The following is a 21,367-nucleotide window of genomic DNA, read 5'->3' on the forward strand; positions in this document are numbered from 1 at the left end:
GCAGAGGGACTGTCAGCCCTTTACCGGCTCCCGGAATGCTGCGATCGTGTTTGATCACAGCATTTTGGGGGTTAAGTGCCGGAAGCGGTGCGTGACCGCTCATGGCACTTAGTGTCGGGTGTCAGCTGTCACAATCAGCTGACACCCGGCAGTGATCGCCAGCGCAGCACCCGTGTGTGCGGGCGATCAAAATTATGTACTAATCCATCATTGGTCAAAAAGGCCCAGGGCACAAGAATAGATTATTACGTCAGATGTCAGAAAGGGGTTAAACTCTACCAGAACCATGTCTCAATATAATGTAGTTGTTCTGTCTCCAACATCTAATTCATAATCCTTGATTATCTGCTTGTTAATGTTTTCTGTGTTTCTGGCTCCCTCTAGTGACCAGAGTCATAACCGCAGTGTTATTGTGTTATTTTACTTTCACTTTGATGCTTGTATTTTTCTCTCTGTTACAGTGCATTCTGGTAAGCTTTGCAGTGCATTCTGGTAGGTTTTGCAAAGCATTATGGTTAGTTCAGCCTCCATTTCCCTCCAGTTCTCCATTTTCCTTCAGCCTCCATTCAGGAAGCATCTCATTTCTCTTCTCCCCTTGTGATAGCATCGCTGGTACATATTTATGCTTCCTGTATCTAATTCCTGTCTCATATTAGCCCTGGTTAATTAGTCTTTCCCCTGGTTAGATATAAGTGCAGATGTTGATTTATAATGTATTATGTATAATATGTATCCCTGATGTACCCCGTACTGACTGATTGTATATATTATGTTTGCTTGTAGTTTCACTGCATCAATATACCATCACGTTCAATAAAAGCACAGATTCAACCACAGTCTCCTTATTGGACCCCAATATAGCGGTTTAGCTGCCTGTATAGCTACATGAATTCTGCTTTATTTCGTGAGGACAGAACAGTAGTGTTAGGGTCTGTTACCACAAAATATCTATAATAATACACCATGCACAGTAATAACTTTACCTTAATCTCTTGCAACACTGTGTCCAGCTTAGATACTGTGAACTGCATCATCTCAGTTTGCGGAGAACCATGTACAGTCCTGTTTAGTGAATGTGCCCCAATGGCCGTTTCACTTTCTAAGCTTCTTAACTTCAGTAAAATAGATTGTTCTACAATTTGTATCTTTTCAAAGAACCCATCAAGCATTCTCCGACATGAGGTCCTTCCTCCACGTTCTGGGTCTTCCAGGAAGATATCTACTGGTTCTAGACGTCCATCAAGCTCTTCGGCCTCTTGCCGTAGTTTGTATACTTTCTGTTGTAGTTCTTCAAGGTTCTTCAGCTTGAGAAGCAAAGCAGTTCTATCATTTCCCGGCATTGCAGCTTCTGCCTGGATGGCCAGCTTCATTGTCGTAATGGAAGTTAGAAATGTCTCCAGTTCTTTCAGAAGATTTTCTCTTTCCTTCATTACGTCCTGTGTTGCTTCGAGTTGACTTTTGTACTGAAGTACAAAAGATTGAACAGTCACCACATCTACTGGATGTGATGGATCCACAACCTCAGCAGCGGATTCCAAATTGTGACACTGCTGAATTTGTTCTTGGACAGAACTCTGCACATCCTATAAAAGACAAAAAAAAGAAAACTATTATTGAATGGCACGATTAATCATAACCAGAGATGATCAAAACTTTTGAAAAACAAATTTTCCACCTTTGACAAATTGTTGCATTAGACTTTTTGACACACTCACTTTAAGCTTTTAAGATTTTGTTTGCAACAGGGTTTCAAACAAAATGTTGAACATTTGGCTTCTACAGCCTCTACGTCTCACAGTTCATAGCTGGCTGCAGAATGAATGAACTATTTCAGTGACCTCATCTGACAGCAGTGTCTGTAACCGTTATCAATGCTTTCCTAAACAATTTCTAAGATGATTTTTTACAACGGCTTAAACTACATGTATTTAAGATAACAAAAAAATGCCCCCAAACAGTCAATACAGTTTAAGTATAAGGTCCAAGGATGTCAGTCTAAGGCTTGGACTAAGAAAAATTTTAGATAAATTTGAATCCAATATAACTAGGGTTAGGGCTATGGTTTGTGTTAGGCTTAGGGCTAGAGTTAGGAATAGGGTTTCTATAATGAAATGGTTACACAAAGAAAATTTGCACAAAACGAGTCCACAGGTTAGGGGGGCCCAAAATACTTGCCTTGTCCCAGGTGAATTCAGAATTTGATGAATTTATACTGGAGTTAGTGTTACGTTGGACTCTTATGCATAGCGGCTGATTGTGCTTTTACTATATGGTTACTGTAGAGCATGGGTCTCAAACTGCATTCCTCGAGGGCCGCAAACCATGCGTGTTTTCAAAAATTCCTTAGCATTGCACAAGGTGCTGGAATCATTATCTGTGCAGGTGATTAAATTATCACCTGTGTAATACAAGGAAATCCTTAAAACATGACCTGTTTGCGGCCCTTGAGGAATGCAGTTTGATACTTCTGCTGTAAAGTGTGATGAAAATGCTACAATTATTCCCATGCATTTGAGCAGAACATATTCCGTACCATTGTGGATCTACAGAATATGCAGAGGATTCATAGTAATCGTAGCTTTAAACTCTACCGGAACTATGTCTCAATATAATGTAGTGTCAGGATCTGTTACCACATAATATCTATAATAATACACCATGCACAATAATCACTTTACCTTAATCTCTTGCAACACTGTGTCCAGCTTAGATACTGTGAACTCCACCATCTCAGTTTGCGGAGAACCATGTACAGTCCCGTTTAGTGAATGTCCCCCGACGGCCGTTTCACTTTCTGAGTTTCTTAACCTCAGTAAAATAGATTGTTCCACAATTTGTATCTCTTCGAAGAACCCATCGAGCATTCTCCGGCATGATGTCCGTCCTCCACGTTCTAAGTCTTGCAGGAAGATATCTACTGGTTCTAGACGTCCATCCAGCTCTTCGGCCTCTTGCCGTAGTTTGTATACTTTCTGTTGTAGTTCTTCAAGGTTCTTCAGCTTGAGAAGCAAAGCAGTTCTATCATTTCCCAGCACCGTGGCTTCCGCCTGGATAGCCAGCTTCGTTGTCATAAGGGAAGTTAGAAATATATCCAGTTCTTTCCGAAGATCTTCTCTTTCCTTCATTACATCCCGTGACGCTTCAAGTTGACTTTTGTACTGAAGTACAACAGACTGGACAGTCTCCACATCTACTGGATGTGATGGATCCACGACCTCAGCAGCGAACTCCAGATTGTGATAGTGCTGAATTTGATCTTGGACAGAACTCTGCACATCCTATAAAAAAAAAGAAAAAAAGAAAACTATTATTGAATGGCAGATTAATCATAACCAGAGATGATCAACACTTTTGAAAAATGAATTTTCCAGCATTGACAAATTCTTTTCACATAAAAATTTGATTCACATTAAGTCTATTCGCCACAAATTGTAAAGCCTCCAATTGCCCTGAAAAGACATGTGTAACACTCTGAGGTCTCATAGGACTGTATCCAAATCCTTTCAAGCTCTTTAACACAAACACAGCCTTAGTAATGTCAAAGTGACAGAAAGTGACAACACAGAGACAGAGAGTAACCATCAGTCCATTTAACAAAACAGTCCACGGACAGACATGTCTTTTACCGTTCACTATAATTAACATTTGCTAATCTTTTAAATTACAATTGAAAATATCTACATTAAAAGAAAAAAAATCAATTTAACAAAATTCTCCCCTCGTCCTTTCTAAAAAGGACGTAACAAGAAGCGCCAAGTCCGTGAGTAATCTACCAAAAAGTCTAATGCAACAAGAAGCTGAAGTGTTGGTGTGGCATACATGAATGACAAATAGACCAGTAAAGTAGGTGTACAAAAAAAAGACAGGCACAAAAGGCTTAGGCTACTTTCACACATCAGGTTTTCGGCGTCAGGCGCGATCCGGCATCGTGCCGGAACGCCGGATCCGGCAAATGTTTTGTAAAACCTGATGTGACGGATCCGTCTTGTTCTTGACAGACAAAACCGGATCCGTCTCATCCGGTTCATCCGTTTTTCTATCCGTTTTTCGACGGATTACGCCGGATCCGGTTTTTAAAATTGACCCTTGTGGCCTTCCGAACGGGATTGGCTACTGGAAAACTATATATAGCATGTTCCTACAGCCCTTCTTTGACAGGTTGTAGAGGAGAAAGTGCAGGTTGGAGAGAAGAGCAAGTTACTGGCGAAGATGGATGTTGTGATTGGAAATATTTTGAAGAATTTGGCGGATTTTTTAGCGGAGGTGAATCATTTGAGGGTGATTGTTCTGGAGAAGGAGAGAGCGAGACAGCAGCGCATCAGGCATCGTAGACGACGTTTGTGGATCCACCCCATCACAGCCAAGAGAATGACGCGTGGGGTCTATTCTACACTCTGCATGGACCTTCGACGAAACCCGGATAAATTTTTTGGATATGTTCGGATGAAAATGGAGAATTTTGATTACTTGGTGGAGCGCATTGCACACCTCATAAGAAAAGCGGACACCTATTGCCGCTTCTCTGTTTCACCCGCAGAGCGTCTGATGGTGACTTTAAGGTAAGCCACATTTATTGGATGTGATCGCATCAGAGCACACTTTCACTGCAATCTTGTTGGTGGTAGTTTGTATCTCCAAGTGTTATAGCTGAGTTTTGGTATGTAATGCTGTGATTTAAAACTAATTGATTGTTTTTTAATTCCCCACAGATTTCTTGCAACTGGAGAATCCCTTTCGTCACTGCATTTCCAGTACAGACTCGGGATTTCCACCATATCTGGAATAGTGAAGTACACATGCCGTGCACTGTGGGACTCCTTAGCTGAAGAGTTTTTACCAGAGCCCACAACAGAGAGGTGGATTGAAATTGCTGACAAGTTTCAACAGATATGTCAGTTTCCCAACTGCTTGGGCGCTGTGGACGGGAAACATATCCGCATTGTAAAGCCAGCCAGATCGGGATCGGAATATTTCAATTACAAGAAATATTTTTCAATTGTCCTCATGGCCATCGCTGACGCGGAATACAAATTTATTGCTGTTGATATTGGGGCCTATGGCCGCTCCAATGACTCTCAAGTTTTCAAACTGTCTGCCATGGGGCGTAAACTGTATGGAAACACCTTCCAGTTCCCACCACCTAGACCGCTGCCGCAAACATCTGGTCCACCTATGCCATTTGTCTGTGTAGGGGATGAAGCCTTCCAGCTGTCAGAACACCTTTTGAAACCGTACTCTAGCAGAGGATTGACAAGACCAAAACGCATTTTTAATTACCGCCTCACAAGAGCAAGAAGAATGGTTGAATGTACCTTTGGTATTCTGACAGCCAAATGGCGGGTCCTATTGACTGCGATCAACCTCAAGACAGAAACTGTTGACGAGGTGATCAAAGCTTGCGTGGTACTCCACAATTTTGTTATCTGCAAGGAACCCATTTCCATTGAGGACACCTCTGAAGAAACCACCTTGCAAGATTACCATGACATTACCACTAGAAGTTCTGTGACGGTTTCAGTAATGAGGGACAATTTTGCACTATACTTTATGTCACCTCAAGGCAGAGTACACTGGCAGGATGACAGAGTGTGAAAGATTTGTGCCCTAACCAAACTTGTGTACCTTCTGTACCATCAGTATATACCTTTGCCAACCAAAGTTGGCTATCTTGTCATGGTCTCTATTTTTAGCTTTAGGCCACAGGTGTGTACCTGGTTGTGTTTTATGCAAAGTATTTCACCTTGTAACAAAAGTTGTGTACATTGTTAGGAAATCACCAACAATAAACACAACTTTTTAGGTGAAATACTTTGCTTCAAACACAACCAGGAACACAACTGTGGCAAAAAGCTAAAATTTACCCACAGTTATATACCTGGTTTTGAATACCTTTTTACCTTTTAAATACCCTGTATTTAACCTTTTTTTTTAAACATATTTCGCCGCAGAAAGAAATGACAGACAACCAGTGTAAACAATAATTTAACTTTTATTTAAAATATTTTTTTTTTGTAAACTGTTTTTAAAGTTAAAAAAACTTTTTTAATAAAGGTTTGAAACCAACTGGGCATTTTTATTACAAAACACATCATAAATCTGTGTAGTGTGGGGTGGAAATACTGCTGGAGGGGCTGCGGGACACTTCGACAATGGGAGTGTGGAGAAAGGACTGGGATCGTGGTGGGGAAGGAACAGTTAGAGGTGATGGTGTGGAAAAAGCTACAGAATGGGTGGACATGTGGGAGGCAGAAGAGGTGGTGGGCGGTGGAGTGGAGGGTTGGGCAGGGACTGTAGGAGCAGATGATGTTGATGGAAAGTTGTATGGGGAAGGAGTTTGGTACGGGGAAGGAGTTTGGTACGGGGCAGGTTGCTGGAAGTGGGGAGATGTCTGGTACTGGGGAGGTTGCTGGTACTGGGGAGTTTGCTGGTACTGGGGAGGTTGCTGGTATGTAATAGGAGGGGGAGGATGGAAAGTGGCTGGAGGGGGTGCAGATGTAATAGGAGGGGGAGGATGGAAAGTGGCTGGAGGGGGTGCAGGTGGAGGAACTACAGTGGTGGGAGGTGGAGGTTGGGAGGTAACCTGCTGTAGAGCACCGTGGCACGAATGCATTACATGCATCTGCTGGGTAGGAGACAGTGTTTCCATGCGCTCCACAACAGACCTGAAAAAGGTGTGGTTTGGCGAAGATCTTGCTTCTGAATGCATGGTTTGCAGAAGTGTCTTCACCTCCAGAATGCTGGAGTTGATCTGCTGAAAGCCTGCGGAGATTTGCTCTGACAAGACTTTTAGACAGTTCTGGAAAGATGCATTCAGATGCAAGAACTCTGGCGCATAACTCTTTTCCTGACCCCTCTGCCGCTGCCGCCCAGTACCCGCAGGTGTACTAGAGGTGGCAGGGGCAGAAGGGTGGGGTAAAGGGAAAGCGATCTCCTCACCAGCAGCTTCATGTAATGTAGGCGGCCACGATGCTCCTGTGCTGGTGGATGGGACAGATGGGTCGAATGTGTGGGAAGGCTGGGAAGGTGCAGATGTACCGGGGCGGTCGAAGTGTCCCTCGGTGCCGGTCTCCTCAGGGATCGCCTCAGAAGGGTCCAATCGTGCAGGCTCCCGAGTGCTGCTCACCGTGCTGTGGAATAAAGAGACAAAAAAACAATTAAAATAGTGACATGGTATGGCCCTGGCTGAAAAAAAAAAGTTACATCTAAACATTTTTTTGTCACATGTGGTGTGTAATATTTACCTTCTGGTGAGCATTGTATCCCGGAGGAACGACAGGGCTCGTGCGTACTTGTACTTGCTCCTGCGTCCTCCAGATCCACTCGGGGCCCGCATCTCTTTATTGAACTCCTTCTTGAAACGATCCCTCACAGACCGCCACCGCTTCACAATTCTCTCCCCTGAAACGAGAAAGGACAAAGTGGTTAGTATACAACATCAGTGTTTCCCAAACTCCAGTCCTCATGGTCCCCAGGGGTCATGTTTTCAGGATTTCCAAAGTAAATAGAAATCCTGAACACATGATCCGTGGGGACCACGAGGACTGGAGTTCGGGAAACACTGGTTTAAATCAAGCAACCGGTACTGTATATACTTACGCTCTTTAATCTGGGCCCGAGCTTCGAGGTCCTCCCAGCGGTCCACAAGGAGCGAACAGATTTCCTCCCAGAGTCGTCGGGTAACGATAAGGTCAGCGTGGCGGCGGTCAGCCATATTCCAGAGCGGCTCCCTTTCTCTGACGAGATCGATGAGGTGGTCCACATCGATTCCTCCATCCTCACCGTCAGAGTCGGGAGCACGCTGTGAAGGCTGTTAAAGAAAAAGACAAAAATAACATAATTAGCCTCCACAAAAGAAACGAAATAAAAAGTGCAAAAAAACAAAGCAAAAATATTTATACTTACACGCTGGTGACCGCCGCGTTGCTGTCGCCGACGACCCTGGGAGGCACTGCGAGGAACTCTTGGCCGAGCACCAGATTGGGAAGACTAAAGGAAACAAAAAATGTTATGTCTTTGGATGTAGGCATTTGTTTGCTGTGTGTGGTCTGCAGAACATTGTTTTCTATGTGTTGTGTGTAGTGTGATGTTGTGTTTCTGCGTTTGATGCAAAAAACTTACCAATTGTGAGCCCACTCCAAGTGTCTGTCCACCCCTTCCTTCTTCTTCTGGGAGCTCCTCTTCATCTTGTGATTCCTGTTTTGAAATAAAAGGCAATGAATAGACATATATTAAAGAGATGATGGATTTTGGAAATAAAAACTTACCATCAAACGCTGACGATGCGAGGGAGGGCTCCCAGAAGAAGATGTGCTGTCTTCCTGCTGGCCAGACTCCATGGCTGTGGGTGGTGTTCCTGCTGCTGCCATTGCTGCTGCTGCTGCATCTATTGAGCGGCTGTTGAATAAAGAGAAACAAAGGGCCAATGAATATCTTGATATTCAATAGCCCTAGTTTGGAGGAATGGGGGATTTGATAATTACCGTCTCTCATCTGCTGCTGGACTCCCCTCCCGTTGTTCAGCATGCTGCTCCATTTGGGGTGGTGCTGATGGTGCTGCTGCAGATGTCTGCTGCCTTCTCCTGCTCCTGGTTCTTGGCTTGGGTGGCATGTTGGGTGTGGCTGAGGGTCCCACTGTCTTGCTTTTATATATGTCTTGTGGGCAGAGCTACTGAGCATGCTCAGACCAAAAAAAACTGATCCGGCCACCGGATCCGGCTGTCGCCGGATCAGGCGCATTGCGGCGCTCATAGGCTTTCATTGTATGAAAAAGCCGGACACGCCGGATCCGGCGTGTCCGGCTTTTTCGCCGGAGACAAAAAACGTTACAGTAGCCGTTTTTTCCAGACGCCGGATCGCGTCACATTGCCGGATCCGGCGAAAATCGGATGAAACGCATGGCCATCCGGCTCGATCCGGCTCTAATGCAAGTCAATGGGGGGGAAACCAGATCCGGCATTGCATTTCGCCGGATCCGGTTTTTGTCAAAAGCGCCGGATCGCGCCTGACGGCGAAAACCTGATGTGTGAAAGAGGCCTTAGTTTTCTTTTTTCCTCTTTTTTTTTTCTTTTTAACAAAATTCAGCTTCTCTTCCCAGAAAGTATATAACAAGAAATGCTAAGTAGGATCAAGTACAAATATTTTACATATGTAAAATTTGACTAGCAAGAATACAGTTGAATTTATGGAATTTGGGGAATTTTCTTTTCTGTTTTAAAAAAAGAAAAAACAATTATTCCCCCCATTCTCAAAAAGGATTACATAAAAAAAAAAAAGAAAACTCTTTAGAGTCACTTGTGACAAGCCAGCACAACTTCTCTGACTTATACTGATTTCAGATTATTCTTTTAAATATTGTGTGGCCTTGCTGCTGCTTAATAATGAAGGAAGAAACAATTCAAAGGCAGCAGGACCTATGCCAGCTACAACGCATCACTGATCAGTCACATGAAGGATGACACTGCTGGTACCTCTCCTTTTTCTGGATCTCCTTATCAATTAAATCTCTGCATAATTCTACTCATGTTCTTCACTGCTGCATTTGTACAACACATTACTATCTGGAGTATTTGTGGAATGTTTTATGGCTGTCTCTTATTGTGCCTATTACTGAGCTGTGAGCTCTAACGTCTACTCACCATTTTAGAGGTATTATCAGTCCTTATACAGGAAGAGGAGGTGAGCTGTGACATCACCTATTGTATATGGTGTGTCATGTGTTCTCTTCTGTACATAGAGGTGTTATCAGTCATTGTACAGGAGGAAGAGGTGAGCTGTGACATCACCTATTTTGAATGGAGCGACATGTATTCTCTATTTTACATGGAGGTTTTATCAGTCATTGAACAGGAGGTGGAGATGAGTCGTGACATCACCTCTTGTAAATGGTGGATCCTGTGTTATCTATTGTGTATATAGGTGTTATCAGTCACTGTACAGGAGGGGAAGGTGAGCTGTGACATAACCTATTGTGAATGGTGGATATTGTGTTATAAACTGAATAAAGAAACGTTATCTGTCATTATAATTATGTCTGTGATAATGAGACTGCTGAGAAATTATATCTACAGAACAGGAAGTACCTGGTCTAATATTAGGCCTAGGATATTTTTTATTTAAAAAAAACAACCAAAAATTCTTAAATTTGTTTAGCATGAAAACAGGGATTTTTGTGTACTCACCGTAAAATCCTTTTCTCCGAGCCAATCATTGTGGGACACATAGACAGTGGGTGTTATGCTGCTGGCCACTAAGAGGACACTAAGTAAACCAGAAAAAAAGTTAGCTCCTCCCCTGCAGTATACACCCTCTTGCTGGCTGAGATTTCTCCAGTTCAGTGAAAAAAGCAGTAGGAGCATAAACAGTCAACAATAACCATAACTATGTCAAAACCTAAGAATGCTTCAGTGAGCCAATAGGCTATGGGTGCTGTGTTCCCCAATGATTGGCTCGGAGAAAAGGATTTTACAGTGAGTACACAAAAATCCCTATTTCTCCTACACCTCATTGGGGAACACAAAGACAGTGGGACATCCTAAAGCAGTCCCTGGGTGGGGAGCATACATCTGATAATACCCCATGTACCACTGAGTCAACGCTGAGGTACTGCCCATTGCAGACTGCGTCTGCCGAGAGCTGCATCCGCAGAGGCCTGAGAATGAATTAGGCAATGGTTGTAAAGGTATGCAGGCTGGACCAAGTCCCAGCCTCGCGGACAGGCCTGAGAATTTGGTAATGTTTTGCAAAAGTATGCAGACTGGACCAAGTCGCAGCCTTGCAGACCTGTTCTGCCGAGGCCTGGTGCCGAATGGCCCAAGAGACACCCACTGACCAGATAGAGTGCGCCTTAATCCCCGCTGGGACAGGTGCGTTCCTGACACGGTAGGATTCCTGAATCGCCAAGCGAATCCACCTGGCTAGCGTTGCTTTTGACGCGGCTAGACCCTTCCTATGCCCCTCTGGAAGCATGAACAGGGCGTCTGACTTGTGGAAGGGAGCCGTCCGCGAGATGTACCGCCTCAGCGCCCTAACCACATCCAGGGTGTGGAGGGCCTTCTCAATGCGATGGACTGGCGCCGGGCAAAAGGAAGGCAAAACAATTTCCTCGTTGAGATGGAAAGAGGAGACGACCTTGGGCAGGAAGGACGGGGACGTCCTGAGAACTACCTTGTCCTGATGAAGATTCAGGAACAGAGAACAGCAGGACAGGGCTGCCAATTCCGAAACTCGTCTGATTGACGTAATTGCCACTAGAAAGACCACCTTCCAAGAGGACGGTCAGTGACACGTCCTGCAGCGATTCGAAAGGAGCCTCCTGTAAGGCCCCGAGAACCAGGATAAGGGCCCATGATTCCAATGGCCTTCTATAAGGAGGCGCCACATGGGAAACTCCCTGAATGAACATCTTGACCTGAAGTTTGGTGGCAATTTTGCGTTGCAAAAGCACTGACGAGGCTGAAATTTGGCCCTTGAGCGAGCTAAGCGCGAGGCCTGATTTTAATCTGGATTGAAGGAATTCCAATATGGTTGGAATGGAAAACACCAGAGGTGATCGACCATGATCCTTGCACCACGAAAAGAAGGTTTTCCAGGCACGGAGATAGATGCGCATGGACACAGGCTTCCTAGCACTGATCATGGTGGAAATCACGTCGCGAGAGAACCCAGCCTGTGCTAAAATCCAGGATTCAACGGCCACGCCATCAACGACAGGGCCCCAGAGTTCTGGTGGTAAATCGGGCCCCGCAAGAGTAGCTCCATGCGATCTGGAAGTGGCCAGGGGACGTCGGCGACTAGTTGTATTAGTTCTGCATACCATGCTTGGCGCGGCCAATCTGGCGCGACTAGGATCACTGGTACTCCCTCCGCTCTGATCTTCTTGATGACCCTCGGAAGCAAGGGAAGAGGGAGGAAGATGTACGGGAGCTGGAACCGGTGCCATGGCAGAACTAGGGCGCCCGCTCCGATGGTGCATGGATCGCGCGATCGGGCAATGAACCGAGGAACCTTGTTGTTTAGTCTTGAGGCCATGAGATCCACATCCGGAGTCCCACAATGACAAATCTGCTGAAAGACTTCCGGATGGCAAAGTCTTGGCGACTGAGAAAATCTGCCGCCCAATTTTCTACGCCCGGGATATGGATTGCTGAGATGGGCGAATGGTTGGTCTCGGCCCAATGGAGGATGTGACTCACTTCGTGCATGGCCATCCTGCTCCGAGTACCTCCCTGGCGGTTGATATACACTACAGCCGTGGCGTTGTCGGATTGGATCCTGATGGGATGACCTGCGAGGAGATAGTGGAAACTTCGTAGAGCTAATCTGATCGCTCGTATCTCCAAAATGTTTATGGAGAGATGTGACTCTCGGGTTGACCAATGACCCTGTGCCGTGTGGTGACGAAAGACCTCACCCCAGCCGAGAAGACTTGCGTCAGTGGTTACTACCAACCATCTTACTGGGAGAAAACAACTCCCTTGATTCAGGGAGGACCTCAGTGTCCACCACCTGAGGGCTTGCCTGACCCGCAGGGACAGAAGGATCCGATGGTCCAGGGAGAATGGGTTCTTGTCCCAAGCTAACAGCACCGCATGTTGTAAGGGACAGAGGTGGAACTGTGCAACTGGAACTGCTTTCATCGCTGCCACCATCTTTCCGAGAACTTTCATGCTGAAACGGTCGGGAAAGTGGAGTGAGAAACCGGTCGGGAAAGAGTCCGCGCTGCCTGTCGTAAGGCTTGGGTCTTTTCTGAAGGGAGAATGACCAACCCTCGGGAAGTGTCCAACATCATTCCTAAAAAGGAAATCTGCTGAGCCGGTTTTGGAAAAGACTTTTCGAAGTTTATCTTCCACCCCAGGCGAGAAAGTGTATTTACTGTTATTCCACGGATTCATTGCAGGCTGGAAGGGACGGACCCTTGATGAGCAGGTCGTCAAGATACGGTAACACCACCACTCCCAGAGAGTGGAGAATGGCCATGACAGCCGCCGCCGTGACTTTGATAAAGACCCTGGGGGCGGTGGCGAGTCCGAAGGGCAAGGCAACAAACTGGAAGTGTTCCTCGTGAATTGCAAAACGCAGGAACTGCTGGTGGAAGCGACAACTGATCGGAGAGATTCCATTCGGAATCGCCGTACCTTGACAAACTGATTTAACAGTCTGAGATCCAGAATGGGTCACATCGTCCAGTCCTTTTTTAGAACCCCAAAAAAGGTTTGAATAAAATCCACTGAACTTCTTGTGATGAGGGACCAGAATGATGACTCCGTCCCTTAGCAGAGCCTGAACAGCCCGAAGGAAGGCTCTTGTCATTTTCTTGGGGGGAGAGGAAAGGAAAAAACCGAGTTGGAGGGGGAGAAGAAAATTTTATCTTGTATCCGGAGGACACCAGCTCCCTGACCCACTTGTCGTGGACAACCGCGAGCCAGGTGTGGCTGAAGGAAAGTAGGCGACCACCAACTTTGTCGGTGTCTGCCGGATACCACAACAAGTCATTGGTAGATCTATGAGATCTGGCTCCCCTAGATCCAGAAGCCCTAGGCCTGGGTTTCCAAGAGCGGTTAGGTCTGTATGAGACCTGGGAGCCTCTGTCTCCGCGCGGGGACCGACCTGATCTGGAAGAGAAGGTAGAGGAGGACCAACCGGAATTGTTGCGAAAAGATCGAAAACGCGTCGGCTGTTGGTTACGAAACGGCCGAACAGCCTTTTGTTGAGGAAGAACTTTACTTTTTCCTCCCGGTAGTATCAGAAATGAGCTGGTCCAGTTTCTCTCCAAAAAGACGACCCGTTTGAAAGTGGAGAGAAGTCAATGATCTTTTAGATGTGGCATCCGCCCGCCAGCCGCGGCTCTTCTAATGGAGATCGCATTAGTGGCAGTTTGAGCAGCACAATTGGCGGCATCCAAAGAAGCGTCTACTACAAAGTCCGCTGCGTGAATTATCTGCCTGACGACAGTGGTTGCCTCCGGAGGAAGATTGGTGCCCTGGAAGGAAGTAATCAAGACTTCTGCCCAAGCAGCCATTGCCTTAGTGACCCAAACTGCCGCGAAAGATGGAAAAAGCGCTGCTCCTAAAGCTTCGAAAAACTGAATGGAGGGTGTTGCGAGTTCATTCTCGGGTTCACCAGTTGTGAGTTCCCCTTCTGGACTCCCTCTGGTGGTGATGGGAGGTGGTGCGGCTGGTTTGATCGGTGGAGATCTGCCACCTGAGAATGAGGATGACGATTGGATCTCTGGATTCTCAGATTGGATTTAAGATAGCCGACGCCCTATTCAGTTGCTGGTGTTCTGGCTTGTCAGCTCTTGGTTTTCAGCTCTGTTCCATTGGCTTTTTGTCCCTTACTAGTTCGGTCTCTTTTTGCTCTGTCTCAGAATATTTCAGAGTGCTGATATAGTGCGAGAAGTCTAGTGACTTCAGGGTTAAGTTTGCTATCAGAAGTGTTGGACATTATTTTTGTAGGGTTTTTTGCAGGTTGCAGATAGTATCTTCCCTTTCCTTTCCTGTCTAGTTAGTTTGGGCCCCATCATTTGCTCAGCCTATTTTCCTGCCTGTGTTTGTGCCTTCATCTTGTTTCACCGTCAATACATGTGTATCTATTCCTTTGGGGTCTGCTCTGGGGCAGTTAGTTTTCCCTTTTCTTGCTTTAGGCTTATGTAGTCCTCCGGCCGTGACGAGGCGTCTAGGTTCATCGTAGGCACGCTCCACGGCTACTGCTAGTTGTGTGGTAAGATCAGGGATCTGCAAACTGCATAGTTACCAACCACTCTGGTTTTCTGTGGCTTACTTGTTCTGCTTTTTTCTCCTCGGTGACCCATTCATAACAGGAGGGGTTTCTGACTGAGGAACCCTCAGAAACAGATAGGAGCATTTTAGAAGCAAGACGCGATACAGGAGGTTCCACCGAAGGGGACTGAAACCAATCCTTCATTAGGTCTGGAGCAAAAGGGTATTTAGCCTGAATAGACTTTTGCCCTGTGAACCGCTTATGTGGCCGATCCCTATGTTTCTGGACAATTTCCTTAAACACCGGATGGCTGATAAATAACCTGCGCACACGCTTGGTTTTCTTAAATGAGATAGGGTGTGCTAGAGCAGGAATATTTTCCTCATCCAACTTCAGAATCCTGTTGACTGATTCTATAAGTGAATCAAGCGACTCTTAATCAGTTGGGGGATTCTGAGGGGCTGACGTGTCAGATTCGAATTCAGAGTCGTGCTCGCTGTGAACCTCAGGAGAGGGAGAGCGAGAGACAGGAGTCGCCGATGCTGAGGCGCGAACGTGACTAGGGGACGCGTCATGGGTCCGCTTTCTAGAGACCTGACCATCCCTTGAACGAGTATGGCCCCGGCTGGTGGATGGTTCCCGGCCGACGCCAGAGCCCTCCTCGGGACGTAAGGACGCTTTCTGACTTAAAGAGTCCTCCCGAAGGGAGAATATAGCCTGGGTCAGAGACTCCACCGACCGTGACAGGGACGCAGCCCACTCAGGGGCACTAAACGCAGGAGGCCCGTCAGCAGCGGCAGCGAGGGGCGTTCGAGCGCAGTCCGTGCATAACGGATTAGCCTATGCAATGAGTAAGGCAGACTTGCAAGTGGTACACACGGTAAAAAACGCAGTGTGCTTCTTAGCAGCCCGTTCAGCCTCCTTAGATTGAGACACAACGCTCCTGAAAGGGTTAACGGCAGAGTCTGTCTGCAGCTGCAGGGTGTGATGGTCAACGTGTGACTGGACACACCGCCTCCAGCGGGCGAATTTCTATCACACACATGACCCTGGATACACCGCCTCCAGTAGGGCGAATTTAAATAATATAACGTGCAGCCGGATACACCGCCTCCAGCAGGCGAATTTCAGAATTACACGTGAAACTGGATACACCGCCTCCAGCAGGGCGAATTTAAATAATAAGGGGAAACACCAGGGAAACCAATACAATGGAGACGTGGAGACCGCCTGCACTCCCCTGAGTCAGTGTCTCTACACTCCTAACAGTCCCTATACAGGCTCCGCACCTGTCGCCGAGCTGGAACCTAAGAACCCTAGCTCGCCCTGCACCTAGCCCTTTCTAATGAAATGGACGGTGCAGAAACTAATCCCACCACTGCACTGAAACACACAAAAGGAAAGTTACAAAATAGGGGTAACACCACTTAGCTTTGCTCTGTTGCTCTTGCCCCCAGCAACAGAGTCCATCACCAGAATGCAGCTTTCCACTTGAATAGCTGCCGCTTCACCAAGCTTTGTCAGAGCTGTAAGGAACACCTCTCTGTAATTCCTTCCTTCACCAGACTTGGTTGGAAATTAGCAATATCACTGACAGTGAGTGAGAGAACAAGACACTCCTATATAGTTAAACCTGTTAGTGATAATCACGTGTACTAAACCAAAGTAACCAGAGTGCAATGACCCTAACGGCCACCAGGGGCAATACCAGAACTGAAATCACCACAGTGCAATGATCCTAATGGCCACCGGGGGCAAAACTACCTTTAAGCACACAGCTTAAGGAAAAAAAAAGGTTACTTGTGCATTTATCTGTCATAATCCAACCTGGATCATGACACAGGGAATGTGCCGGGAAAGGGTTAAGCTTTAATTTGAGGGCAGATGCAGCTTACCCACGGTCCTGTGCTGTGTCCCCCCGGGAGGAAAGCGGATGTCCCTGTGGTGTCACTCGGTATCTAGCTGTCCAGAGCAGGCATAGCGCTCCTGAAAAGGTTAACGGCAGCTGAGGTAAAAGACATGGCCCCCGAGATTAGAAATGCATGTCTCGTAAGGAATGAGAGGCGCCAAGAGGAGGGGGCGTCGACGTTAGCGCAGGCGGCGCTATACAAATTGCGGCCTAGTGGGCCGGAAAAGTCGGGGACTAAAATTTTGGCCTACTTCGCGGTAGGCGCATGGGGGCGGGGAGGGGACGGCGCTAGTGGGCGGCACCATTCAAATTGTGGCCTAGTAGGCCGGAAAAACCGGGGACTAAATTTTTGGGCCTACCCGAGCTTCGAGAGCGGGGGGCTGCGATGGGGCGCCAGTGCACCGCCACTGATGCTAAGTCAGTGCTTCTCCCGGAGGCCAGGACCCGACCCCATACCTCCACTCCAGTGCTCGGCAGGCCGCGCTGTCCGAGGCCATCCATGCAGGTCTTCTCATCCTCCTGGCTGATGAAGCAGAGCTGGAGGAGTTCCTAAAGGGGTATGCTCAATCGATCCTCCCTATGGTAGGGGGATGGAGAGCTATGGGGCTGATTCAGGGCATTTGGAAGCGCTGTTCCAGTCTTCTCCATTGCACTCCATGCGCTTGCCCTCATATCCGTGGATTGCCGTGGATTGTAAAGATCATCGCCATAGGAATCAGCCCCAATCGTCGCAGGAAAGTATACGGGGAGGTATACTCCGCGTGCTTTCCTGTTGTTGGTTCGGGGGAGAGCGGGCCGTAGAAAGGAACCGTCGCCCCCTTCACTCCGTTAATTAAAAAATAAAAATGTACAGAAAAATCAAAAATAAAAACGGTGGGGTCTGAAACTAGACCCAAGTGCCTCCTATAGACACTAAGCAAGAACTGGAGAAATCTCAGCCAGCGAGAGGGTGTATACTGCAGGGGAGGAGCTAACTTTTTTCTGGTTTACTTAGTGTCCTCCTAGTGGCCAGCAGCATAACACCCACTGTCTCTGTGTCCCCCAATGAGGCGTAGGAGAAATGTGATTTAAACACATTCCCTTTAACCAGCTGAAATCAGTATTATATACCTGCACCTATTGTTATTATTCACTAACACAGGGCATGAGTTCGACCTGTCTTGATCCTTCTCCATAAGCTTCATAGATAGAAGTCACACAGGCTTTGATAAGTCTACGTACCTGCAGATTCTGATTTACGGAGACAATGTTGGAAATTGTCAAATGTTCTACCCCATGGATTGGAGTCTGCCCACTTGATTCACAAAGAGACACATCCTCCTCAATGGGCAAGAGGACATTTATTGTAATGCTCAGAGATTGTATTCTAAAGCAAAAAAACATTAAAAGCAATTAGTATCAATAAAAGTACTGAAAAGTGCAGAAAAATGAATGATTATGTGACAGTGATGGAACTGATGCAAACTAAGGAATAGATAAAACAGAAAATACTAAAAAAAAAATGTAAAAAAACAAAACAAAAAAAAAATTCTTACATCTAATCTCTTCTTTTTGCTTGATCCTATTTTGTCTCTTCCTACATTTGTGTTCTCCTCACTAATTGTGTGTGGCTGTAAGACAACAGCCTGCAGCAGAAGCCTGCCCCCTCTGCTATTTACGCAGTAGAACTAAAAGTTTGTTAATCCATACCCCTCTGACAATAAGGAGGTACTTCAATAGGCCCCATGTAAATGAAGATGGAGCTGATCAGGAGATTAACGCCTTGGTCCTCTGAAGGATTTCTACATTTATGGTAATTTAATCACTAATGAATTAATTTCTAAGTTCAGAGTTCCTTTACATGTTTCAAAGAGAAATAAAAGGGATTTTTTTGTAATTAACAGTAATGTATTATTTGGGTTTTGTGCCCGCAGACCCCGTGGTTTACATTTTAAAGAGTACCTTTCAATGAACTTTTTAATCATACACTTAGTAGTACCTTCTCCAATTGTTGCCGTTGCTCCATTGATTCTGGAACAGTTTTTCTTTTTCTTATGTGCCACTATGCTCCAACGTTATGCTCCCCTGTAATAACGATGCAAATTTTTTCTTCATCCAACAGGGCGTGTACCACCCAACATCTCTGTGGGTTTGGCTGTTTTGATTGGCCAGTATCAGAGGAGAAAAACCACCGAGAAGTTCTCTAGCAAACTGCCAATTGTTTGAAAGGAAAATTTGCTTCTTAACTAATGAGGTGGTATAACTTTGGAATAGAGCGGCACAGAAGAAAAAGAAAAACTGTTTCAGAATCAGTCCTTCATGTTGGCTTGGTATTTGGTGTGATGCATGTATATAGTGCTGAGCGGCCCGCCTATCTTGGCGTCATTGATAGGCTGCTCAGACACTATGCATCACACTTATCAGTGTGACTTATGTCTTATGCAAGCCTTATTAGTGTGCATTTCCCACTAGGCAGCCGGACCCTGATGGGTTAACTGGCTGTCTTTATCAGTGGAATGCACCTGTGCTGCCCCAGCCTTTATCACTGGGGCTTTGCTGTATCCTGCCAGTGCATTAGTCAGGGTTTGGTGAGTTGCCTAACAATTTGTTCGTTTTTTGTAAATTTTTGGAAAATTTATTTTTTCTTTTGTTCGCCATTCAGAATCAGTGAAGCATCGCCAATTGGAGGATGTACTCTATTTAAATTAAATAAAATTCAGGCTAAAAGATCCTCCTTTACAAGATCCGTGATGTCCATCCATCAACATCAGTTTCCCCATGACCAGTTAGAATTCACCATGCACAACTGGACTAGCCACAAAAAAGTCATGTTACTTGACTTTAGGAACCATTTACTATAGGCATGAAAGCCAAACGATGGTTACAGACTATCCTTAATGACTTAAATTATCCCATATGGTACATGATTGACCGGTGGAATCCTAATGACAATTATGACTATCCGTTTAGCAGTGGGAATGGCCTTGAATAGAATCTCGAGACTGCTGTTAATTAGCAAAATATTAAACTAACCTGCTTTTAATTTCCTCAGAAATAATAGAGAAGGAATACTGCAGGGCGTATCTATTCTCAGAAGTCTTCTTCTTCTCAGTCCCATGCAGAAACATCTCTAATTTTTGTGACGTGGCGTCAAACTCCTTCCAACTTCTGTCGGCTTTACCCAGTAAAACCTAGAAAGCACCATCCAAATCACAGACATTATTAATTAACTGCAGCTGTAAAAAAAAAAAACTTCAAGTATTCGAAGAACGGTTCACTCAATGTGGCAGAGAACATGAGCGATTAGAAGACTTGTCACGTTGTTGTTAGCTTTGGTCCTATATGAAATATTACCCAATGATCAGACATGTAAGGTGACTTGGGTATAACGCCTTGTTGTGTGCCTGGCAAGCAGCGTCGGACTGGAACACCTTGGGCCCACCAGAGAAAATCATTCTTGGGGCCCACTATGTAGCTGCATAGAGTTAAATACCAGACCACCAATTATGCGGTAAAACACGCTAATATCCGGGTATAATATAAGGTTGTACATGTCTTAATTATGTAGCAGGAGTTGGGGTAGCCCCCTCATAGAATATAAAGCAGCCCCCTCACATAGTATAATGCAGCCATCTCATAGAATATAATGCAGCCATCTCATAGAATATAATACTGCCCCCCTCATAGGGTATAATAATGCACCCCCTCATAGGGAATAATGCACCCCCTCATAGGGAATAATGCACCCCCTCATAGGGTATAATGCACCCCCTCATAGGGTATAATGCTGCCCCCCTCATAGGGTATAATGCTGCCCCCCTCATAGGGTATAATGCTGCCCCCCTCATAGGGTATAATGCTGCCCCCCTCATAGGGTATAATGCTGCCCCCCTCATAGGGTATAATGCTGCCCCCCTCATAGGGAATAATGCTGCCCCCCTCATAGGGTATAATGCTGCCCCCCTCTTAGGGTATAATACTGCCCCCCTCTTAGGGTATAATACTGCCCCCCTCTTAGGGTATAATACTGCCCCCCTCTTAGGGTATAATGCTGCCCCCCTCATAGGGAATAATGCACCCCCTCATAGGGAATAATGCACCCCCTCATAGGGTATAATACAACCCCCTCATAGGGTATAATACTGCCCCCCTCATAGGGTATAATACTGCCCCGCTCATAGGGTATAATACTGCCCCGCTCATAGGGAATAATGCTGCCCTCCTCATAGGGTATAATGCTGCCTCCTCATAGGGTATAATGCTGCCTCCTCATAGGGTATAATGCTGCCTCCTCATAGGGTATAATGCACCCCCTCATAGGGAATAATGCACCCCCTCATAGGGTATAATGCTGCCCCCTCATAGGGTATAATACTGCCCCCCTCATAGGGTATAATACTGCCCCCCTCATAGGGTATAATGCTGCCCTCCTCATAGGGTATAATGCTGCCCTCCTCATAGGGTATAATGCTGCCTCCTCATAGGGTATAATGCTGCCTCCTCATAGGGTATAATGCTGCCTCCTCATAGGGTATAATGCTGCCCCCTCATAGGGTATAATACTGCCCCCCTCATAGGGAATAATGCACCCCCTCATAGGGTATAATGCTGCCCCCTCATAGGGTATAATGCTATATAGATATATATAGAGTTAGATAGATATAGATAGAAAGATAGATGTAGAAATAGATAGATATAGAGATAGATAGTAGATAATGGATAGAAAGTAGATAATGGATAGATAGAGATAGATAGATAGAG

General features: G+C 45.9%; 1 protein-coding gene across 5 annotated transcripts in view; it reads right to left on the reverse strand.

The window, feature by feature from the left end:
* Positions 1 to 21,367, reverse strand: part of SYNE2 (spectrin repeat containing nuclear envelope protein 2) — a 553,640-nt gene that overhangs the window by 364,170 nt on the left and 168,103 nt on the right. For all 5 annotated transcript variants that reach the window (XM_073570820.1, XM_073570828.1, XM_073570812.1 and 2 more), the window contains 4 exons: positions 19,640 to 19,797; positions 17,849 to 17,993; positions 2,679 to 3,278; positions 984 to 1,583 (listed from right to left, as the gene is read on the reverse strand). In XM_073570820.1, coding sequence (XP_073426921.1) covers positions 984 to 1,583; positions 2,679 to 3,278; positions 17,849 to 17,993; positions 19,640 to 19,797 — 1,503 coding nt within the window. The remainder of the gene's footprint in view (positions 1 to 983; positions 1,584 to 2,678; positions 3,279 to 17,848; positions 17,994 to 19,639; positions 19,798 to 21,367) is intronic.

Source organism: Dendrobates tinctorius, unplaced genomic scaffold, assembly GCF_039654945.1.
Source record: "Dendrobates tinctorius isolate UK_male_01 unplaced genomic scaffold, ASM3965494v1 ptg000006l, whole genome shotgun sequence".
In the NCBI taxonomy this organism is placed as follows: domain Eukaryota; kingdom Metazoa; phylum Chordata; class Amphibia; order Anura; family Dendrobatidae; genus Dendrobates; species Dendrobates tinctorius.